The sequence below is a fragment of the Monodelphis domestica genome, chromosome 3 (genome assembly GCF_027887165.1).
Source record: "Monodelphis domestica isolate mMonDom1 chromosome 3, mMonDom1.pri, whole genome shotgun sequence".
NCBI lineage: Eukaryota > Metazoa > Chordata > Mammalia > Didelphimorphia > Didelphidae > Monodelphis > Monodelphis domestica.
Window position 1 is genome coordinate 484,021,611 of NC_077229.1, and position 25,815 is coordinate 484,047,425.

At 38.1% G+C, this 25,815-nt stretch overlaps 1 protein-coding gene across 1 annotated transcript in view; it reads right to left on the reverse strand.

The window, feature by feature from the left end:
• The window catches only part of MRPS27 (mitochondrial ribosomal protein S27), a 152,682-nt gene that overhangs the window by 101,907 nt on the left and 24,960 nt on the right, over positions 1–25,815 (reverse strand). Inside the window, exons 3-4 of the mRNA XM_001363004.4 lie at positions 18,955–19,025; positions 13,616–13,674 (exon numbers count right to left, since the gene is read on the reverse strand). Coding sequence (XP_001363041.2) covers positions 13,616–13,674; positions 18,955–19,025 — 130 coding nt within the window. The remainder of the gene's footprint in view (positions 1–13,615; positions 13,675–18,954; positions 19,026–25,815) is intronic.

Sequence of the window (25,815 nt, forward strand, 5' to 3'; positions counted from 1 at the left end):
TTTTAGGAGTCACCTTCCTAAGCAAATGAAACTTAGGGGTCCTGAGCTTTTGACCTTTTGACCTGAGCTCCTTTACAGGTCATTCTTGACATAGTACATCCCAACATCCCCAACCCCCAAGAGTCCTGCGAGGGTGCCTGCCTCTGTGATTTTTGAGACTGATCTTCATAGCCTCTTACATGAAATAGCTTGATATAAAGTACATTACACAATAGATTCACACACCTAGAATTAACAGAGTATCTCAATATTAATATGGTATTAACATATACATTTAAGATTATAACTCAGGTAATATCCTTGGTCTACAGTTTTAATCTGGTTCCATACCTGGGGCTTTATTCTTACTACAAATCTCACAGTCGCAAGGTATCAAACTAAATGAATACAAATGAAAGACTACTTAATTAAATTTCTTTCTTACATTGATCTTGCGCCTTGGGTAATAATTGCCGGCATTTGTAGATTATGGTTTGCAAAAAAGTGCTTTGCAGAATCTCACACAACCACCCTGATGACATTATTATCCTATTACAGAGGAGGAAATTGAGGAAGGCAGAGGTTAAGGGTCTTATCCAGGGTCATACAACTGCAAGGGTCTCAGGCAGGCCTCAAATGCAGGTCTACCTCACTCCAAGTCTAACACTCTATGTCCAAGATCTAACAATGCCCGGTACATAAACCTTAATAAATGTTTACTGAAGGAATAAGAAGTTAAGAATGTTATTGTATTAAGGTTATTAACTGAAGATGGGGAAAAAAATATATCACACACTGCATAGACACATTTAGATTAAGAAATGACTGCTCTATTTGATCCCAAAATGTTAGGACAGGAAGGTACTTAGGAGAACTAGTCCAACCATCTCATTTCAGGGAGGAATCCAAGCCCTTTACAAAAGGAGGCTGAGATAAAGAAAGACTGGAACAAAATGTAAATGATGCTCAGCATAAAAGCCCATTTTGCTAGGTAAGGACCAACAAGCTGCTTTCTGTCTGGAAGGAGATAACTCTGGGTGACAGCCTGAAGGAAGGCAGGGAGAAAGAAGAAAGCTTTTCAAAGGCAGATGACTGAATAAAATCCATCTTTGTATATCAGTGAGGTCCTGGTCCTCCTCAGTCACTGAGGCTCATAGTAGGCAAGATGGGTGCTGTTCACAGTAAAGCATTTTTTAAGAGAATATGTAATCTCCCCAAATCCCCTAGGTTTTCCCTGTGCTCAATTAACCTTGTGTCAATCTATGGCAGGCTCTCCTAGCTACCTGATAACAGCCAGTTTTATTGTTATTAGGTGTTTAAATAACCCTTTCTTGGGCTCTATTACTTTTGCGATTCTGGAAAAAGCTGAAGGTCCCAGTGGAGTTGATTATAACTCTGGGCAGGTAAGACAGGCAGAGTGGCTCAGCTCACATGCTGGCAGACCAAAGTCTTTGTTTCTAATCTCTGCTTGGAATTGGATTTATCACGAGGCCCAGTGGAAATCACTCTGTTTCTATAGGCTTCCATTCAAGACTCACAGAACTGGCAAAAGGCTTTATATTTTTAAAATTTTGTATCTTTGTTTTATTTTAATAACAAATTTCCACCTAAGTTTTTCAGCGTTATACGATTCATGTTGTCTCCCTCTCTTCTTTCCTCCCCCCTCCCAGAGTTGACAAGCAATTTCATCTGGGTTATACATGTATTATCACACAAAATATATTTCCATATTATTAATTTTTTAAATTAATAATCTTGTGAAACCCAAACCCCCAATCGTACTGGCTGAGGGATTTAGAAGGGAGAATTAATCACTAAGCTTTTATTAAATTCCTCTTGTGACAAGGAACTGGGTGAGGGGTTGGTCACTGTGTCACAACTCTCAGGTCCCACCAGGGCAGACACCAGCACACTTTGGTGGGTTTTTTCAATAGGTCTCTTATCCAATCTGCCCCTTATAATTCAGATTTAATCAAAGGAGAGGCAGCAGAGCAAAGTGCCCAGAGGGGCTAGGCTTCACATCAGGAAAACCTAAGTTCATATCACACCAATAAAACATACTGCTGCGTGACCCTAGCCAAGTCACCCAACATCTTGTTATAGAATAATTGGCTATCTTGGTGGAAGGAGTGTCTATATGGAGTTACCCTATCTTGTTTTCCAGATGAGGAAACTGGAGCAGATGGAAGTTGAATGTCTTGACAGGGTCACATAGCTAATAAGTATCTAAGGCAGTATTCAAACACTGCACCACGTAATACCCTGATGATTAAGGTACAATTTCTGCCCTCAGCAAACTCACAATATAAAAGAGGAAATAAGACATCCACACATGACCACAATTCAAGGTGAAGGGGGCAGCTAGGTATCACCATGGTACATATGGCACTGGACCTGGAGTCATGGAGAGTCATTTTCCTGAGTTCAAATTCCACCTTAGACAATAGCTGTGTGGCCTTGGGCAAGTCATTTACCCTGTTTGCCTCAGTTTCCTCAGCTGTCAAATGAGCAGGAGAAGGAAATGGCAAACCACTTCAGTATCTTTGCCAAGAAAACCCCAAATTAGGTCACAAAGAGTTGGACATGACTGAATAAGTAAATTAGATGGGGCACTATTTTTTTTTGTTAACACAATTTAATAATTTAATTCCATTAAAAAATAATTTATTAAGCTCCTACTATGAACCAAACATTGAGTATACAAAGACAAAAATCAAAAGACTGTCCTCAAGGAACTTATATTCTGTTTCCACATATAAAATGGAACCAAACATAGTATTTGGTACAGAATTTCAAAAACTACATGAGACTTATTTCTGTATTTCCATTGGTGCTTTACAGAGGGGCACATAGTGAACATTTAAAGAATGTTTACTGGTGAGTGAATGAATGCCTTCACTCAGGAGTTACTGATCTACCAAAAAAAAAATCTGTCTTGGGGATTCTATCTGTATAGATCTAAGACAACAGTAGAGAAAATCTCTAATGTATGTATAATAATACTTTTTATTCAGATTTTTAAGTCCTGTCCAACTTTTCATGACCCCATCTGGGGTTTTCTTAGCAAAGATACCAGAGTGGTTTGTCATTTCCTTCTCCAGCTCATTTTACAAATGAGAAAACTGAGGCAAACAGGGTTAAGTGACTTGCCCATGGTCACATAGCTAGGAAGTGGCTGAGGCCAGATTTGAACTCAGGCCTATCTAATTCCAGGCTCAACATTCACTATGCCACCTCACTGCCCACATCAATTAGAAGTATTATAACAATATGGGGAGAAGAAAAAGTTTTACCCATGAAAGATGTGATTACATAGGGAACTGGAGAGAAATGAGTGAATAAAGGTCAATTACAAAGTACTATACAATCAGAGTCAGGAGATCCTGCCACCCCCTATAAAAGAGAGAATATACATGCATGCAAAGGACATCATCCGTCAGTCAAGTGAACATTCCATTTGGAATGTTACCAGGAAAAACAGAGCTAAGCCAACAGCTGAACTGGGCTGGACTGGACTTTTGGCTTCTGACAGGGTGGTGGAGAAGAAGCTGTGGGCTTTGGCTGGTCTGGCTGATGGTGGTGAAGAAGCTAATTGTGTCTCTGCACTTGAATTAATCAAGTTGGAGGTTACCTGGCTGGTTAGAAGAAAAAGAAGAAGGAAGACAGTTGTCCTCCTATCTCCCTATCCCTCTTACCTTATCCTCCATCCTTGTCCTGTCTTCCCCAATAAACCTTTACTTGGGAAAGAAGAGAAAAGAGTATTTTCTCTAAAGTATCATAGTTTACACTGAGTGAAACTGAAAGAAGGTGGAGGGGAAGCTGAAGGGCTTCTGAAGAGGTGAGGAAGGGAGATAAGAGAGAGAGGAAATGGGAGTCAAATAGGGAGGAGGGTAAGCAAGCCTTGATCCATTAGTTATCCAGAATCAATCAATATATACCCTCAGAATTACTATCTATTACACCCCTTACCTTCTTATCACTTGGTCCCCACATTTTAAGTGGAGTGGCAATGCATGAATATGACTGTATAAGTCAGGAAGCAGTGCATAAATACAGGAGTATGCCAAGGCCTGCAATAGCTAATCCTAACTCTAACCATCAAGGTGCTGAGAGTCCTCAGATGACTCATGAGCTGCCTCACAGCCTATTAGTTCTCTCTCTAAAATGCTCCTCAGCTCAACAAATAAAACTACATAAGCACTTTGCAATATTAAAGTATAGAAAGAAAAAAAGGAAGGAAGGAAGGAAGGAAGGAAGGAAGGAAGGAAGGAAGGAAGGAAGGAAGGAAGGAAGGAAGGAAGGAAGGAAGGAAGGAAGGAAGGAAGGAAGGAAGGAAGGAAGGAAGGAAGGAAGGAAGGAAGGAAGGAAGGAAGAGAGAGAGAGAGAGAGAGAGAGAGAGAGAGAGAGAGAGAGAGAGAGAGAGAGAGAGAGAGAGAGAGAGAGAAAGAAAGAAAGAAAGAAAGAAAGAAAGAAAGAAAGAAAGAAAGAAAGAAAGAAAGAAAGAAAGAAAGAAAGAAAGAAAGAAAGAAAGAAAGAAAGAAAGAAAGAAAGAAAGAAAGAAAGAAAGAAAGAAAGAAGAGAACCTTCATTAGGGTTGTTTCACTGTCCTTGGGCTCTTATCTTCCCTTAAAAAATACTTAACTTTTAATAAGCACATGAAAAAGTGTTCTAAATCTCTTATAATCAGAGAGATGCAAATCAAAACAACTCTGAGATATCACCTCACACCTAGCAGATTGGCTAACATGACAGCTATGGAAAGTAATGAATGCTGGAGGGGATGCAGCAAAGTAGGGACACTAATTCATTGCTGGTGGAGTTGTGAATTGATCCAACCATTCTGGAGGGCAATTTGGAAATATACCCAAAGGGCGATAAAAGACTGTCTGCCCTTTGATCCAGCCATAGCACTTGTACCCCAAAGAGATAATAAGGAAAAAGACTTGTACAAGAATATTCATAGTTGCACTCTTTGTGGTGGCCAAAAATTGGAAAATGAGGGGATGCCCTTCAATTGGGGAATGGCTGAACAAATTGCGGTATATGTTGGTGATGGAATACTATTGTGGAATAATAAAGTGGAGGAATTCCATGGAGACTGGAACAACCTCCAGGAAGTGATGCTGTAAAAAATAGACTCAAATACAGGACTACAATCTCCACGAGCCTTTGCTCCACTTCCCCAGAATGCCTTGTAATCTCACCTGGGCCGAGATCGAGAAAGTATTTAAGCTGATTCAAAGGCTTTTGAGGGGCTCTCTCTTGGCTCTTGGACTTCTGTTTTGGGACAGGCCTGGTTTTTTTCATAATGTAGGTGAGGTTGTGTCTAGGCCACTCTATGGCCTGGACACGTGTCTCTTATCCTGTATTTTCTTTAATCCTTAATCTTCAATAAACCTCTAAAAAAATATAATACTCCTTGCAGAGAGAAACTAATTTCAGATGCCTGCCTCCCCATCTCCCCTAAATTTTAATCTTTACAATGCAGAGTGAGAGGAGCAAAACCAGGAAAACATTGTACACAGAGACTGACACATTGTGGTACAAGAGAACGTAATGGATTTATCCAGTAATGGCTTTAGAATGTCCCTGAACAATGTGCAGCAATCTATGAGAAAAAAAAAAACAAAACTATCCTCAAGCAGAGGACAAACTGAGGGAGTAAAAACACTGAGGAAAAGCAACTGCTTGACTACAGAGGTTGAGGACCTCTGTAAATGAGCACCCTAATGCAAATACCAACAACAAGGAAATGGGTTCAGAGCAAGGACACCCAGAGGAATCGCTTATAGGCTAGGGAAGGGGTGGGGGGGTGGGGGAGGAGGAAAAGAAAATGATCTGTTTCCAATGAATAATGTATGAAAATGACCAAATAAAATAATGTTTAAAAAAAAATACTTGGACATAATGATATTTTTAATAAGAACAACATGCTGACAGAAACATTTTAAGATTTCGTTTTATTGCCACAAAAAACAATCTAGGGGCCTGCAGAGTAGAACAACTCCTGCAAGAAGTGGGTTTGTGCTATGGCTAGCATTTGACAAACCTCTTCTCCCCTTCAGACCAGAACCTAATCATTTAGGCATGGGGTCCAGGGTAAGGCCTTCCTTCTGCTCCATGGAAGGCAGGAACAATTTTACTTATTGAAAAATGAAGATATTTCTGCAAGCCCTTCTTTGGCCCTCTGCCAGCTCACTCCATCAGGCTCCAGGGCCATCCGGACTGCCATCTGCCTCGCCCCAGCTGCTAGTGCCTGCCTTCCGTTTCTAACAGGGTTGCCTGGTATCTGCCAGGTCAGCATTAATGGAGACCCAGCCCCTGGCTGCACAGGCTAATGTGGTGGGGAGATACAAAGTCAATGAATAATGTTTATTCTTCTTCCATGGCATGCCACGCTAACGGGTGGCATACTGTGTACTCTGACAACCAAAAGGACTGTGGTCTGATGAAAAAAACCAAACCTGATACTGCCCACTACAGCACACTGGTCCAAACTACACTGCAATAAACACAGGCATCTTGAATAGCTTACTTTTTTTCTTAACTCTTACCTTCTCTCTGTTCCAAGACAGAAGAGCAGTAACTGCTAGGCAACTGGGATTAAATGACTTGCCCAGGGGCACATAGCCAGGAAATGTCTAAGATCATATCTGAACCCTGGTCCTCCCAGCTCCAGTTCTAGTGTTCTATCTCTTGTGCTACCTAAATGTCTTATTTATTTATTTTTTTGTATCTTTTATTGCTACATCCCCTTCATTTGGAGATAACTAGGCCTAGTGGATAGAACAATGGGGCTAAAGTAAGGAAGACTTAAGTTGAAATTCAGCTACAGAGACTAACTTAATAGAGGCATGGCCTTGGACAAGTCACCTTTTATCTCCATTTCCTTTTTCTGTAAAACAGTACCTAACTCAGAGAGTTTTTGTGAGGATCAAATGAGATCATGTTTGTAAAGCACTGAGCACAGTACCAGAGAAATCCATTAAATGACTGCTTTCTCTCCCTCTTTCATTTCTGAATATCTCTCCACAGAGCCACATTCCACAGAGCAAAGAATAAAAGAAATTCCATGAAACCAAACATCTCATTAGTCAGCATATGCAAAATCCCACTCATTGTCTTCCCCACAAATGCATTCTCTTAACCCTTTCTGAGGCTAACCTTCTTCATTAAAATGGCACATTAGCTTACTTTTCATTTTGAAAGAGCTATCTTTTCATCCTCAGGATGGGTAATCCTCTACCTTTAATGAATTGTCATGGTGGAGAAATTCATTACATACTGGCTGACCCACTGATGATGTGACCAATTTAATTAAGTTAAGTTGGTGCTCAGATGAGACATAGTTGTCTAGACGAAAACAAGATCCTCCTGGCTCCTTCAGATCCGCCTGAGACTGCCTTGAAAGGCAGAGACAGCCTGAGAACCCAAGGTCAACTCTGTAACACAACAAAGCATCTGCTGAGGGCTTTATAATCACTTTATTTGTCAAAAAGCAGAAAGTTGCTAATTTTTAAAAAAAGAAAACAGATAGAGGCAGATAGGTGGCACAGGGGCTGGGTCTGAAGTCTGGAGGTCCTGCTTTCAAATATGGTCTCAGACACTTCCTAGCTGTATGACCCTGGGCAAGCACTTAACCCCCTCACCTAGGCCTTACTGGTCTTCTGCCTTGGAACCAATACTTAATGTCAAATCTAAGAAAGAAGGTAAGGATTTTCTAAAAAAGAAAAAAACTATGATGGTTTTTTTTATCATAGTTTTTTCTTTTTTAGAAAAAGGGTTAAAAAAAGGCAGGAATGTGGATGACATATGTCCAAAAACATATGCCAGGTGTTAACTCATTGATTCTTCAGGTGAGATAATTATACTGCAGTTGAGTCATCAATTCACATTATTGACAATTTGATAGCAAAGGGAACAAGTTTAATTTCATGCATCTATAAACTGCTGAAATGATCTGAGAGCTCAAATCAAGCTTTTTAAAATGAAAAAAATTTTTTAACATCAGAGCTCTAGATGAGGATATCATGCATAAAAAGGAATTTTTATGGCTCAAGACTGCATCCCATTAATGGGGTAACTAAGCACTAATCCTGGAATTATTAAGGCTTGTTCTACATAGTAAAATGAAGATAACTGTTTTTACAGATGCTGCAATTTTACTGGTGGTATATGGTTTTATCTCCTGGAAATGAACAATAAGTACATGCCTTAGGGCTTATATCATCATATATAGAGTAGTAGAAAGAGTGTTGGACTCAAGAGATTGGGAAGAAATGCCATTCATATGAACTGATAAGGAAAAAACTCCAATTAGCACAAATTACATGACATAAAATGAATGACTCTCTTACCAGCCTTAAAGAGATAAGCTCACAAAGCTCAAAGTACATAGGCCAGACAAGGTACTTATGACTAATACACAAACTTTATTCTGAGGGTGTCTTAGTTTCAACTATGTAAAATAGATAACTACTTATATCTATTTCTCAGAGATGATATAACACAAGAAAATGAGAGAAACACAAGGCAATCAACTGATATACCTTAATTATTAGCAATAAGAATTTTTAAAAATATAAAAGATAAGATATGGGTACTTATTCTCGTTCTGGATTATGTCCAGTTCTGGGTAAAAGATGAAAAAGGAAAAGAAAGGAAAGGAAAAAAATCTTACATAACAACATACAAAGAGAAAACAAAGAGGGAGATGAGGAGTTAGAAACATCAAAAGGCAGGAACAGATAGGGGCAAAGGGGGGGAAGGAGAAGCAAAATCAGAGAGGGAAATAAAAAGATTGGGAGGTGGATAGAGGGAGAATGGGTAGAAGGGGAGAAGGAGGAAAAGTAAGCAACTTTATACATTTTACCAATAAACTCACTGTCTATCTCTTTCCTCCTTTTCTGTTCTGCGTCGCCCTCTCTCTCTCTCTCTCTCTCTCTCTCTCTCTCTCTCTCTCTCTCTCTGTATGCATATATATATATATATATATGCACACAAACACATGCTCTCTGCAAAAATATATTTTTATTCCTATTTACAGTTTAGAAGCACAACATTCTATAAGTGGTCACTTTTCATTATTTCAATAGAGAATAATTCTAACCACTTTGATCTTCAAAGTGCTCCCCAAGTATTCTCTGCATTGCAAAAGGTTTGGCAAAAGCAGGGACTCTTCTCACCAAGGCAGGGCAATATTTTTTAATTGACAATAAGTGCACCCACTGAAATTTAAACTTACTATACCGCTGTTCAGTTGTTTAGTCACATCAATTTTCTGTGACCTTGTGGACCATATTGTTCATTGAGCAGTTTGCCATTTCCTTCTTCAGTGGATTAAGGCAAACAGAGATTAAGTTACTAGGCTAGGATCACAAAGCTAGGGTCAGAGGTCAGATGTGAATTCAAGTCTTCCTGACTCTAGGCCCAGTGTTATGAGCCACCTCCAATCTCCTTACTATATTATTGTACATTGGTACAAAAACAACCCATGAATTTAAAATCAGTGCATTTGACATAGGGAAACTGTACTACCTCAGGACTTAAAATAAAATAGGAGTGGAATTCTCTAAGATAAGAAACAAACATTAAGTCTCATTCTTTTCTAAAAGCCACTTAAAGGGAAAAAGATATTCTTACCAGGTCTTAATTCCTACATGTTTCTACTGGAACTTGCCTTCCTTTGAAAAAATGCTCTTGAAGGAAGAAAACTAACAATTATGTAGGCAAAGACAAAGACAAAATGGGAGCAGAACCTTCTGAACTTTAATATGAGATTATTTGGAGATATCAGAAGGCAGAAAAGGCATTAATTTGGATAATAAAGCAGAAGATTTCAATGAAAAACTGAAAGGGCAGCTAAATGAGAGCTTAGGTATCATGTGTAAAAAAATAGGCTTATTTTATCCAAAAATATTTCTTAAATACAAAGCTTACTACTTCAGGGGAAAAGGGGCAAGCGGGAGAAGAACGCTACTCTTTAAGAACTTATGACATTTCTGGAGCCAAGACAATGGATTAGATGCAGTAACCTAGCTGAATTCTTTCAACATTTCCCTCCAAGCAATTTTAAGCCTCAAATCAAATTTGGAGTGGCAGAGCTAATAAAATATCAAAAGTGAGTCATTTTCTCACTTAAGAAAACTTAGAAGGTTGGCAAAAGAGGCCTGTGACACTGAGGTGGAGATCTGTCCAGAGAGCAGACATGGAGGGCAATAGTGGGGGTGGCAGCAACAGAAAGCTTCAGGAATTCTTAGACCAGAAGACAGGAAGTCAGACAACTGGTCAGAAAGATATTACAGAGGACCAGTTTCTCACAGTGGGCACAGGGAGTGATAGGGCAATTCTACTGCCTCTATGCAGTTCTGGGTCACAGTTCCAGGACAGGGAGGACTGCTTGTGTCAGTCATAAGGGAGCAGGGGTCAAGGTCATAGGTCCATATCAGTAGGGAGCTCTAGCAAGACAACAGGAAAGTAGGGTGATCTGGTCACTGTTCTAAGGCTAAGAGCAACACTAAAACTTGTAGCTTCAGGGTATCAAGAGCCTTCCTGGGTAAATACCAGAACACTGACTAGGAAAGCAGTGATCATACTTCTCCTAGGATCATATCATGTGGTAGTACTAAAAACTTGCACACTCCATAAACTAGCTCTGAAAATAGAAGAATGAAGAAGCCTATAGCTTGGGATAGTGCCTCTCAAACACCAATAAGCAGAACCCACCTTTAACATAAAGTTCAAAGTGAAGAAATAAGCTAGAAACAAAATAAAAAAATTAATTTGACCATAAAAAGATATTATGGCAAGAAAGACCAAGACACAAACTTGGAAGACAAATAATATGAAAAAAGCTAGCAGCAAAGACTCAAAGGAAAGATGTTAATTGGACACAAGACTAAAAAGAATTCCTAGAAGAATAAAAAAAATAGATATGAGCAGTAGGATAAAAATTGGAAAAAGAAATAAGAGTGATACAAGAAAATTATGAAAGGATAATTAATGGCTTGATAAACAAGGCACAAAAAATACTGCATAAAATCATAAAAATCAGAATTGTGCCCAAGTTCATTGAAGAAAATAATTTCTTAAAAATTTAGAATTGGGCAACTGGGAGCTAATGACTCCATGAGATATCAAGAAACACTAAAACAGACCCCCACCTCCAACTATGGGAAAAAAAAAAATTTTTTTTTAATGTGAAAACATCTCATTGGAAGAAAACAACTGACCTGGAAAACAGATTCAGGAGGGGGAAAGAAATGTAAAAGTTCTTGGACTGTCTGAGGAATGATCAAAAAGGGAACCCAGAGATCATTTTTCAAGAATTTTTTAAAAACTGCCCCAATATCTCAGTTTCAGAAGATAAAAATAGCAATTTAAAGAATTCACTGATCATCTTTTGATAGAGATTGTAAAATGAAAACATCCACAAACATAGCAAGATCATTACAATTAGTCAGAGTTTGAGGAGCAATTAGGTGACTCAGTAGAGAGGCAGGCCCATAATCAGGAAGACCTAGGTTCAAATCTGATCTCAAATACTTCATAGCTGAAAGTCACTTAACCCCCATTGCCTAACCCTTACCACTCCTCTACCTTGGACTAATATACAGTATTGATTCTAAGACATAAGATAAGAGTTAAAAAAAATAAAAGCAACAATTAATCAAAATTTGAAGGCCTTTAACTATTGCTTTTGTTTTCAATAATGTAATCACTATATAAAACTATTTGGGTTTTACTTATTTCACTCTATTAATTCACATAAGTTTTGTTTCTCTGATTTCCTCATGTGCTATTTCTTTCAGTGATATTCAATAATATTCCATTTTATTCAAAATAGGGCAGCTAGGTGAAGCTGATACAGTGCTGGGCCTGGAGTCAGCAAGATTCTTCTACCTAAGTTCAAATTTCTGTGACCCTGGGCAAGTCACTAAACTGTTTGCCTCAGTTTCTTCATCTGTCAAATGCACTAGAGAAGGAAACAGCAAACCTCTACAGTATTTCTGCCAAGAAAACCCTAAACGGAGCCATGATGAGTCAGATGCAGCTGAACACAACTGAACAATTACTCATAACCTCTGACCATATGTCAGTTGGAGAATGGTTCTTGGTCATATATATATATACTCATTTTTTTGTGGATTCCTAATATTTAGGGGGGAGGAGGAATAGACTTATAATCTTGCCAGTGGAAGGAGTTCCCAAGGAAGCTAGGTGTTGCAATGGATAGTGCCCAGAGTAGTCAGGAAGACCTGAGTTCACATCCACTCTTAGACACTTACTAGCTATGTTACCCTGGGAAAGTCTCTTCAAACCTACTTAATAGCTGACTGTTTAAATAAATTCCAGTTCTTAAATTAGATTAAAATAATTTGCTGCTTAATTAAAAAGAAACAACTTAAATAGCATTCATGATAAGCTGTTTATTTTGTGTAATAATAGCATTTCTATGGAGTTTTAAAGTTTGTCAGATGAGCCAAAGTAACCTCAGAAGGCAATAAACCAAATTATTTCATTAGCACTAGAAAGCCTCTGAAAAGTTTGTTTTGTTTCCACATAGAATCTCTTTTAGTCTAACCAGCTACAAATTGTTTTTGTTTTTAAAATAAAACATTTACAGAAGTCTTAGTATCAATTGACAGAAGTCTTAGTATCAATTCTAAGTCAGAAAAGTGGCCAAGGACAGGCAACTAGGGGTTAAGTGACTTGTCCAGGGGCACACAGAAAGTGTCTAAGACCAAATTTGAACCCAGGTCCTCCTGACTATGAGCCCGACACTCTATCCACTGTAGTACTACCTGGTGTTCATGAATTCAGGGAAGAAATACCTCTAAAAATTCCATCAGAAGAGACAGATGACAATTCCTAAGTATCCTTTAGGGCAGCTAGTGGATAGAATGCTGGGCTTGGAGCTAGGAAGCTCCTAGATTCAAATATGGTCTCAGATACCAACTGGGTGACCCTGGGCAAATCACTTAACTTTGGTTACCTCAGTTTCCTCACCTGTAGAATGACCTGGAGAAGGAAATGGAAAACCAATCCAGTATCTTTACCAAGAAAACCATCTATGGAATCTCAAGGAGTCAGGCACAAGTGAATGCTGCTTGAATTGCTTGAAGCATGGCCTAGAAATATTACTGCTTCTACTAGAGATGTGTAATATTATTACAATATAATATATAATTTTATATGCACATATTATGAAGCCAATAATTATTTGAATAATTAATAGTATTAATAATACTATTATACCATTGTAAAGGATAATAATTTATTTGGGTACATAAGAGTTTGACAAAAGAAATAATAAATGAACTTAATCTATTAATTGTCCTTTTCTGCGATGATAACCGTCCAGCATACTCCTTTTAATTGTCCTTTTCTGTGATGATAACCGCCCAACATACTCCTTCTCAGCAAGGTAGGATCCACTTTAGATATATTTTTGGTAGTTAAAGGAGCTGAGGAATGAAAGGTAAAAGGCAATGCTGCAAGAGAGCCTCTCACTGAACATGGCAGTTTGTGGAGCTCCTCAAAGCAATAACCTTATTTGACAAAGAACCAGTGGTTTAGGGACAAATGAGCTGGCCAGTTGGGTCAGATGTAGGAGTGTAAGAAATAGAAAACTTACTTGTAAAGGTAATATTCAGCATGGTCTACCTCTTCTCGAGATGAAATGTTGTCCACAAACTGAGAGAAAAAAAGGTAAGGCAGGAGGTAAGGACAGATAGACTTTTGCTTTAAGGATAGAGATTCACCGAGGGTCAACAGTTATTTTGGAAAAGCTCTGATTCCACAGATCTCAAAGGCTCATCCCTCAAAATGCTGAGTTAAAAAAAATTCTCCCCTATAATTTTTATTGAGAGGCAATGTGGCATTGTGGACAGAAAACCAGCCTTCTTGTAAAGAAGACTTGGGTTCCAGTCCTGCCTCTGACACATACTGGCTGTGGGATCCTAAACAATCATAAATCCCCAGTGCCCCAGGAAGCCCTCTAATCTTATACAAGTCACAAAGCAGTTTTTATGTATTGTATGTATGCATTGGTAAAGAGAGCCTCTGTACCAAGTGTTTTCTTTTAAAAAAACAAAAAAACCCATACTTTCTGTCTTAGTAACTACTGGCAAGAGCCAGGCAAGTGGAATTAAGAGACTTGTCCAGGGTTACACCACTAGGACATGTCTGAGGCTATGTGTGAACCCAGGTCCTCTTGATGCCAGGTTTGGAGTTCTATCCACTGGGCTACCTGGTTGCCCTACCAAGCTTTTTCTTACTCCAATGAAAGAAAGCAGAAATCCTGACTGCTAAAAAAAAGGTTTTTGATGTGTTTAGTTTTTACATCATTACCATCCAAGAACAAAACCCTCATGTGTAACAGTAACAATAACAATAACAAAACAATTCAGCAAAACCCACCAATACCACTGACTATCTGCCTCAGGAGGTATGTTTCATTATCTGTTTTCTATGACCAGTTGTTTTTGTTTTTTGTTTTTTGTTTTGTTTTGTTTTAAGTGCTAGCATTTTATATAATGCTTTTACGTTTTGCAAAGTGAAGGATTACAAAAACTGTCTTGTGTGGTCCTCACAACAACCCTGGGAGGTGAGTACTATTATAGCCCCATTATATAGAGGAAACTGAAACAAACAGAGGCTAAGGGACTCACCCAGGGTCTCAGGGTCTCACAGCTACTAAGTATCTGAGGCCACATTTGAACTCAGGTCTTCCTCACTCCAGGTGCAGCTCTCTACTTTGACACCTAGATTCCTCAGGGTTCAGTTTCCTTCTAGTCACCTTGCCATTTATATATATATATATATATATATATATATATATAATTGCAGTCAATGTGTAAGCAGGTTTCTTCGTCTTCCTTATTTTGTTCTGTATCAATTCATATGATTTAGAGTATAATGCTGGAGGCATTCAAGTTACAAAACTGTCTGAACAGATTAGGTTCTACTGACCTGCTAGTACATGTGTGCTATCTAATAAAGTTTTTATTCTTTTAATTGTGTTAAACTTAATGCATGCTTAAATAAAATAAGCCACAGAAATGAAGTCCAGTTTTTAGAAAGAGTGCTCATTTTCTATGCTTTGTAAATTGAAATGTATTGGGGGCAACTAACCGGCCCAGTGGATAAGAGAGCTAGGCCTGGAGACAGAAAATCCTAGGTAAAAATCTGGACTCAGACACATGTAAGCTGTGTGACCCCAGGTGAGTCACTTAACCCCTATTGCCTAGCCCTTACAGCTCTTCTACATAGTATTGATTCTAAGATGGATGGTAAGGGTTTAAAAAACAAATTATGTTGAATTTAATATATGCTTAAATAAAATAAACTACAGAATCAAAATTCACAGTTTTTAGATACTGTGCTCATTTTCTGTATTTTTCATATATTATTTTTAGTTACAATGTATTTTTATATGTAATATATAAAATAATAATATAATACATATGATTTGCTATAAATATGTGACAAATTATAATAAATATGCTTATCCAAGAGAAACAAATTCTCATATTAGCTATATCCATTATTCAATATCTCACTTCTCCCACCCCCTCTCTTAATTAGGTTTTTAAAAAATTTAGTTAAAAAAACAAAACAAAATAAAACTACATGGGCCCCACCCTGGGATCAAAAGGGCTATATTTGTGCTCAGTGATACCCCTGTTAAATATTTTTTGGTATGCATTCCTAGAAAGGGAGAAAGGGCAAAAAGATTAGGGTCAGGAGGAAATGTTCATGAAAAATTTATTGAAGCCAGAAAGAGCCTGAGGTTGCCCCCAGAGTTAGAATTACTTATTACACATTCCTTCTCCCTTTCGACAACTGGCAAGAAAGAAGTAGAGTGATTCTTGAAACTCATTTTTATTATTGTTTTTTCTCGTATGTGCAATATAATATCTCAGAGGTTTTTTCTTTCCTTTTTGTATTTGAAGCACATGTCAACAGTATTGAGATTTTTCTTTAATTTTTTTGATTTTGCAAGTAATATCAGTTTAAAATACATTTTTTCTAATATTAATGCATACCCCAAAAGCTTTAGACTATAAAAATGATGCCACTGATTGTTTAAAAAAATTATGGGACTTTGCTTAATGATTTTGTCTGATTCCAAGAGAAGGGAATACAAAAAGAGTCATTGCACAGCACCAAAGAAGCACAAAGCTAAACTGCATAGTGCCAATTGAGCACAAAGTCAAAGAGACCAACCAATCTCAATGGGATTGATGAAATTTTAAACCAAGACAAGAGGACTTGAACTTGTTTAGGGTTTGAGGTTGTGGCTGTTTTGACATATGTCAAAGGCAGGTCTTCCTTGTCCCACATTCTACCAAGTATCACAAATTTGGCTCCTAACTGGCTCCTATAATCTAGTCCCTATTCTGTCTTTCATTGTGTGGCAAAACTTTCTGTAGTCTTGGCTGCTGATTGGGTAAATGCACAATTGCTTAAATCACTTTAATTGGGCCCTTGATTCAAGGACCTGTTATAGGTTTATTTTTCCTTTACTTAGAATTTTTACACATAACACTTTGATAGTCTATATTTCATCCACAAATTATTTTCTCTTTTATTTGGATTTTTTTGATGTTTTTAATTTCTCTTGCCAATTGATTTACATACCTCATAACTCATTCCTAAGTGATCCCTGTGTTTTTCAACACCCTCTTCAGGGGGGCATGTATTATTATTATTATTCTAAATTGCAAAGTTTAAATTTTTTTTTGAGAGTAATTTTAGGATATGAAACACGCTACCTTTCTGAATCCAGAAAGTGAACTGTTTGGAGAAGGCACCATGAAGATGCCTCCACAGACCACACATTGCACTAGAAGATCCAGTTTCAACTCTGGGATGTGGTGATTTGAACTGTGTGGGGTTGAATGCATTAGTTATGTATGTATACTATTATGCCGAAGGGGACTTCCCCCTAACTGGCTTTTTGTCAATGCGCCTAGCAATCATTGATTTTGTTCTCTTTTCTTCTTATAGCCAAATTATTGTAATTTCAAAGTTGGTTATGTTTACAAGATCCATTGGAGAGACTAGTCTTCCATGGATCTGGGGGGTGGGGGGAAGAGGAAGGGGAGGGAAGAAGAGAGAAATGCATAATTGAAAATCTGTTACCCTAAAGAACTACATTTCCCAGGAGTCCATCAACTTCCTGTCATTACGTACTTCCTATAGACAGGGGATATTAGGCAGGGACATGGAGGGTTCTGCCTCTTTACTTCCTTCCCTGAGCTTGGTAGTGGCAAGGCAGACATTTGAACTGGCTGATCAGCCTTGGGCACATGGTCTTTATTTTTGTATCCCTTTATTCCTTGATTTCTAATGATCATTTAATAAACCTCCTAAAATATAATATTTTGTTATTTAAATTTAATTTTTACATTATGTCTAAGATTCTATGGTTTCAAATTTAAGTCTAATTTTAATATATAGTTTCCCTACTAGAACAAGAATTCACAAGAGATGGAAAGAAGGGGAGAAGTGAAAATGAAGAACATCATCTCTTTTTTCCCTTCTTCTAGATCAGGGGTTCTGAATCTTTGTTGTATTATGTTAACCCTTTGGCTGTCTGAGGAAGCCTCTAAAACCTTTCTCAGAGTCTTTTTTAAAGCATTAAATGAAATACATAGGATTTTTTTTTTTAACCCTTACCTTCCGTCTTGGAACCAATACTGTGTATTGGCTCCAAGGCAGAAGAGCGGTAAGGGCTAGTCAATGAGGGTTAAGTGACTTGCCCAGGGTCACACAGCTGGGAAGTGTCTGAGGCCAGATTTGAACCTAGGACCTCCCGTCTCTAGGCCTGGCTTTCAATCCAATGAGCCACCCAGCTGCCCCTGAAATACATAGGATTTTAAAGAAACCAATTATATTGGAATATAGTCATCAAGGGCTCAGTGGATAGAGAACCAGGCTTGGAAATGGGAGATCTTAGGTTCAAGCCTGTCCTCAGACATTTCCTAGCTGTGTGACCCTGGGCAAATCATTTAATCCCAATTTTCCTAGCTCTTATTGCACTTCTGCCTTGGAATCAATACCCAGTATTAATTCAAAGACAGAAGTAAGGGTTTAAGAAGAAAGAAATAGAGTTATCGAAATATTTTTTTAAAAGGTCCTAGCCTCTAAGTTAAGAGCCCCTGATCTGGATATAAATCACTTTGAATGTATATGGAAGGTTTTACTTTTAAGAAGTGCTCTCACATCTAGTATCTCAATATGGCAGGTATCATTACTCCCACTTTACCAGGGAGGAATGTGAGAGGAATCCTAGACAGACAAAGTGAACCCTAAAGCTATATAGCAAGATCTTAGTATAGATGAAACTAGGACCAAGGTCTCTGGATTCCTACTCTGGCGATCTTCCAGTTCCATTTAACTGAACCAATTTTTAGTAAATCCTTACTACTGATGCAAGGCTCTGTGCTGGCAGATAAAAAACAACAGCAACAACAAAAAACAGTCCCTGCTATTAAGGTTACATTCTAGGCAGGAATTATACCAGATAAGCAAATAGAAGGCACTTTGAGGAGGGATAAAGTACTAATAATCAAGGGGATCAGAAAGAACTTTGGGTAGGGAGTGTGTCTGAGTGGACGAAGGTACGGATATTGAAAGGCAGGAGCAAGAAGATGGGGAGTAAGAAGGGAGTTCTAGGGTCTTGCTGGGGAAGGTAAGAGGGAGAGTTCTTGCTGGAGACTAAAGGAATGGAGACAGAATATGAAACACTGAATTGACAGAATAGCTAACAGGCCATATGACTGAAAATGTAGAGTGAAATGAGGAGAGATTATTGCCTGAGTTTAACAGTACCTGGCGGCACATAACTGAGAGCCAAATAAATGTTTAATGACTGACAATGTATTATATTTTAAGGACCTATACTGCCTATATTTACATAGCCATTCATATGAGTAATATCTTTTAAATTAAAAAATAAATTCCTACCCGAGAAATGGTTAAAGAACTGACAGGCAGCTTTCTCTCGTATGTTCTATCCATTAAGGAGGCCAGGTCAGCTGTGAAAACAAAAAATTAAATTTAGTTCAGACTTTCAATGTCCAATAATAATACTAACATTTATATACTCCCTTAAAGTTTGCAAAACTTTTTACATACATTATTTCATGTGATTCTCAAAACAATCCTTTGAGGTAGGTATTATTATCTTCATTTTGCTGATGAGGGGCCCAGGATAACACAGCTAATAAGTATCTACAGCTAGAGTTCAACACTGGTCTTCCTGGTTCCAGGCTCAGAGCCCTACCCATTGTACCAACTCACTGCCACCAAAATTGTGGAGGGTATTGATGCTAGGCTTAGGAACAGGATCTATATTCCATGGGCAATAATAGAGAACCATTGAAGAGTTTGTAGCCAGTGCTAAGAACATATGCACAAAGAAGGCAAACATGGACGGTACCTTAAATGTTCATTGATTGACTGGGAAGATGGGGAAGAGAGTAGAAGTAGGAAGACCTATTAGGCAATGTGAAAGAACTAGTATTTACAAGCTTTCCCTGAAGCAGCTTCTTTCCTCCCACCAACCACATAAAGTAAGCCCAGGCTCCTTCTCCTTTCCTCTTTCCACAAGGATTAGCTTTCCCTAAAAAAAAGGCAAAACTGGTATGGGAAGGGGAAAGTGTAGGGGCACTAACCCCAGATTTCCCTATGCTGCTTCTTGATCATCACCCCCCCCAAAAAAAAAAACCCCAAAGTCTTTCCTCTGAATGGGTGGATTTCTGAAGACCACGTCAGTCCCTATGCCCTTCACCATATCTTGTCCTGATGACCAGATGTATCTCCATGGAGAGGGGGGAAGGATGGTGGTTAGGGCACATCCAGATTAGCTTAGTGATAGTACACATGTTACATAGTTAAAGTAAACCCCTTTATGTCAATGGCTCTAAGATTTTTAAGTGTCTTATTTCATTCTTACATGGAACCCTATAATAGGCACTTCTTAGCTATGTAACCGTGGGAAAGTCACTTAACTCCTATTGCCTAGCCCTTATTGCATTTCTGCCTTGGAACTGATACTCGGTATGGATTCTAAGACAAGAAGCTAAGGGTTAAAAAAAAAAGATAAAAATAAAATTAAATATTTTTTTTCTCAGCAACTCTATAATAAGAACTAGTGGTATCACTTTCCCCAATGGACAAATGAGGAAACTGAGGTCTAGAGAGATTAAGTATCTTACCCATGATCACATAGCTTGCTAAGTATGAGAGAAATTATTTGAAATCAGGGTTTCTTGAATCCAAATTGAGAAGAGTTCCCAAGGCTGAACCTTGTAATGCTTCAGGAGGAGGAGGATCCAGGAAGAGAAAGAAAATGGGCCATTAGGAAGTGGTAGGAGAACCAGAATGGTGTGATGTCTCAGAAGCTAAGGGAGTACAGAACATTCAAAAGGAGAAGGGCACTATCAAATGAGACCAGAAAATGCCAAAACAAACAAATCCCCAGTGAATTGAGGTCAACTTACAAGGAAATGAGGAAGAAGGAAATGATGGGAAAGTAGAGGTGTCCTGCATGGGTAGGATATCTTTTCAAAAAGTCTGACTGGAATGAGAAAAGAAGAGATGGCTCAGTGGATCTCTAGAGAGCTAGGCCTAGAGGCCAAAGGTCCTGGGTTCAAATTTGGCCTCAGGAATTTCCTAGCTTTGTGACCCTGGGCAAGTTCCTTATTCCCAATTTCCTATTTAGTCCTTAACTGCTGTTTTGCCTTAGAATGGATAACTTAGTATCAATTATAAGAAAAAAGGTAGGATTTTAAAAAAAATCAGTATGACAGGAAACAGACCAACTTGTAAGATGTCAAGAAATATCATGATATAAAAGTCTATCCCATAAACTGTAATATAATATTTTACTTTTAAAAATGCAAGATTTTTTTATTAGGAAAAGGAAAAATAGGGAAATTAATTAGACTTTTGAAGGGGTTTATTCACGAGGCTAAGTATTATTAAATGAACCTAATCATTCTAGAGAGCAATATGGAACTACAGTTAAAGGGCTATAAAACTGCAAACCTTTTGTCCCAGCAATACTAGGTCCCAAAAGGATTAAAAAAAAAAAAGAAAATGGACTTATATATGTACAAAAAATATTTATAGAAGTTCTTTTTACGGTAGCAAAGAATTGGAAATGAAAGGGATGCTCATTAGTTGGAGAATGTATAAACATCTTACGGCATATGATTATGATAAAATACTTGTGACAAATGATAAATGAACTGATATAAAGTGAAGTGAGCAGAACCAGGAGAACATTGTACACAGTAACAGCAATATTGCACAATGATCAATTGTGAGTGCCTTAGTTATTCTCAGCAATTTAAAACCTAAAACAAGTCTGAAGGACTTGTGATAAAAAATGCTCTCTATCTCCTGAGAAAAAAACTGATGGAGTCTAAATGCAAATTGAAGCATACTTTTTTAAACTTTGTTTTCCTTGGAGGTTTGTTTTTTGTGGGGTTTTTTTGGAGTGTGGCTAATATCGAAATGTTTTCCATGACTACAGATGTATAATCTTCAAATTGCTTGCCTTTTCAAAAAGGGGAGAGGGAAAAGACAGAGAGAAAGAATTTGGAACTAAAAATTTAAAACAAATGGATGTTTAAAGTTTTTTTTTTTAATATGTAACTGAAAAAATATGAAAAAAAAAATTAACTATACCGTATATTCATCTTAAAATAATGCCAAGTCTCTCTGTCTTTCTTTCTCCTCTCCCTCCACCCCCTTTGTTTCTCTAAATTAGCTGCATAAGTTCATGGATATTGTCTTCTGGCTTTCAACCTGATTAGAAGAGCAAGGGAAAGGGAATTTCACATAGGAGACAGTGCCAAGCATAGGCAGAAGGAGCTGGCAGGTGTGTGTGTGGGGGGGGGGGAGGGGTAGAGGGGGAAGGCTAGAGTTAACTAAAATAACAGTACGTAATGATGGGTTGGAAAGGTGGATTTCATACTAACCTCCCCCAGTCCTATTTCTGAGACAACTGCAAGATCTATAGGATTAAAAAGCCTAACACAAGGCAGGAGTTACAAATTCAAATATTAAATTACCCTTTATTCTAGAGGGGTATATGAGGAATTCACTTTTTCTTGTGACTCTTTTAATACTCTAGTATTAAATTTTTTTAAAGGCAAATAAATCCAAAAACCTGAACATGAGTTAAGGTCCACTGGCATGGCTAAATCTATTAAAGGGATTAGAATGCTGACTGATGGAAATAAGGTCTTTAAGATGACTTTCAAAACACAAATCTTCATTTTACAGGGGGCAGGAAATTTTAAGAGGGACTCATTCATATTTGCTCAAGAGATGAGATAACACAGCAATCTGCTAAAATGTCACTGGAAATGTTTAAGAAACTGAATTTGAAGAAATCTGAATTTGATAGGTTTGTCTGATAACCTTGTAAAGTAACTCAAGGTACCATTATAATTTGTACCAATGGCAACCTTCAGTCAAGTGGAACTAAGCTTTCTCCTTAGATAGCTAACAGCTGTGGTATTGGATGAATAGCACTAACATAACGCAAGTCAGAGCAAGGTTTGCCTCTAAATATAGTTTGTAACCAATCATCTCATGTTACAGTGCTGGGTATGATGAATGAGGCAGGGAACTGTAGATAGTATCAGAGCAGCTGCCACACTTAAAGGCCAGTCCAGTACCACTGGCGTTGGGCCCCTGACTCAAGCATTTCTGGTCATGATTCCAGATGTCAGTAAGCTGCCAGTGGCCACTGAGGGCTGGTTTACAGTGATAATGGAATGTAGGATGGTGGAAAGAGTGCTGGATTTGGAATGCAAGTGTCTGAGTTTGCATCCTTATTTAACCTCTCCAGGTTCCAATTTCCTTATCTGGAAAATGAGGATTCTGGATTAGATAACCATTTAGTCCCTTTGAGGTCTAGATCTATGACCCAATGATTGTAGTTATTTAAATTGAAATCATTACTTGGTTCATCAGAAACATACAGGCTCCAACTATATAACTGGCAAAGGGAGGCTAGCAAAAGCCAAAGAGAAAAACAGAACTGGTATTTTCCCCTTGATAAAATCTGAAGCCATTAGTGACTACTGGTTCATAGGCCTTCAGGTAATTGTCAAGAAAACATCAGTTAGGATATTAATGCCTTCTTCTTTGGGGAAACCAAAGCTAATTGTGGTGATTCAGCACCTACTTACCAGGGAAGTGCCCAAAACATGCCAGGCACCAAAGGAGAAGTACAGGATAAGGATGATTCGTAGTTGAGGAGAAAAGCCTTATACATAATGTGACAATCAAAGAAAAATACAGAAATGGCTGCATGTCAAACAAAATGATACAGAAAATTAATTCTATTGGAGGTCGGAGAAGGAGCATAACCATTATTCCTGTGTACAAGTGTAGTTAAAAGGGCTAATTTCTGTGCCCAATAGTTTTTTTGTTGTCTCTGTCTCTGTCTCTGTCTCTGTCTCTGTCTCTGTCTCTGTCTCTGCCTCTCTCTGTCTCTGTCTCTCTGACTCCCACAGCTTTAATGACCACCTCTATTTGAACAAGTCAACAACCCACCCTTGGGTTCAATACAAACAACTCTAATCACCTGAAGAATGTTTCCACTTAGACCTCCACATGCCCAACAATAAATTAATTTTCTTTTCCTCAAAACCCACTGCTTCTCCTGACTTTACTCTTTCTGTTGGCGATACTGTCATTCACTCACTATTCCATGTGTAAGACCTTGGTGCTATCTTTGCCTGTTTGTCTTTCCCCTCTCTCTCATCTCTTGTAGTAAATCAGTTAACAAGTCATGCTGACTTGACCTCCTCAGTCTCATGATCATCCTTTCCTCCCTATTCCTACTGCCACTACCCTAGGACATCACCAACTTCACAAGCTATTTGTAGTAATAACTTTTCCTCCTAACAGGTCTTTCTGTACCCCCCTCCCCAACTCCCACCCTTTCCAAACTAATCTTCAGAAAAGAGCCAGACTAATTAACCTAACCCAAAGATCTTTTGTGGGGGCATTTCAGTCATGTATAATTTTTCATGACCCCATTTGCGGTTTTCTTGGAAAATATAATGGAGTGGTTTGCCATATCCTTCTCCAGCTCATTTGACAAATGAAGAAACTGAGGACAAGTTAAGTGACTTAACCAGGGTCACCCAGCAACTGAGACCTGAGTCCAGATTTGAATTTAGGAAGATGAGCCTTGACTCCAGGTTCAACACTCTATCCATTATTCCAACTAGCTGCATGGATTATGTAACACCCAGAGAGCATGTTAGGCCATTTTTGTGCCCCAAACTCTCTAAAACAGGGGGGGTGGGGGAGGGGGTTAAACTGAAGTTCATAATCTCTGCAAAATATTTTTATAACAATTCCAATATAATTGAGTTTTCTTTGTAATGCAACACTAAGCACATAGTAGATATTTAATAAATGTTTATTTATTGATTAAACCTATGCATTTTATTTTATACATTTAAAAACATTTTTTCTAGAAAGGAAAAAAATAAAATAAAATAAAAAAGGGATCCAGAGACTGCCAGACTGGAAAAAGGTTAGGACCCCCTGCAAAGGCCTTCTAGAATATAGCAATCCTTTGTCAGTCTAACCTTATCTCATTTTTACTTCTTATGATTTGTGACATGTTCTTGGCAAATGGACTTCTTATCATCCATCCCTGGGAAACACGTCCTGACTGTTCTTATTTCTATGTCTTCGTCTATGTTCTTCCCACTGCTAGAATATGACTCTGCTATGCTTTTTCACCCTTCAAATTGGAATGAATTTAAAATGGAATTAAAATTGGAAAAGCTACTGGTAATGTAAAGCCCAAATCAAATGCTATCTCCATTATGCAATTTCTGTAATCCTATAGCCCACCTCATTCAAATAGCAATGACCTCTCTCTTCTTGAATCTCATCACTGCTTGCCTTATCTCATAAACTTATTTTAAAAAATTATAATGAGTGTAGCATCCACTCTGGCCTTCCAGGTTTATAAACTTCATGAAGATAAATAGGTACTATGTCTTATGTCAAGTTTGCATCTCCCCCAGTGCTTAGCACAGTGATTTGTACATAGCAGGTTCTAAATAAATGAGTGATGCCATGTGCCATCATCAGTCTCATATACTGGATTCCTAAATAATTTTAAGCTATTAAAATTGAAAATGTCAATAAGACTTTTAGGAGACTTCTTATATAGTATGATTACTAAAGGTTAAGACTAAAGGAAATAAGATAACTAGAAACAATCCTGCTCAAATAAATTCCTAAAGTCCACTTAAACACCACTTCTAGATACTGAATATTTTCTATTAGAAAAATTTCCTTGTACAATGGATCTCTAGAACAAAGCCATGATATGGAAGATCAGCAAAGGGCAAAAAGGTACTCAAAAAACTCAGAAACTACAAAGAATTATTAAATAAAGTCATATCTCTTGCAATGATGGGGAGTAGGACAAAAGAACCATTGGGGTAAATTGGACTGTAGGAATGACAGTTGGAAACTGAACAAGGACTTCTGGGAAATTCTCCTGAGGAGCAGGGTCTTGGGTGCTGAGCCACAGAAGGGAGTAGAAGGAGAAGCTGTTTCTCTGGGCCATTTCAAAACACCGTGGAGATTTCTGTCACTGACAGAAATCCTAACATCGAGGATTCCTATTTAAAACATCACTGGTTCCTGTCAAGAAACCCAATTTCTTCAAAGACTTTCATTCCATGAACTAGTGAGATACTGGATTCAAATCGGTGAGCAGTGCTCTCCCCTTTTCCTACCCCTCCCCTCGCTACAGGAAAACCTTGTACT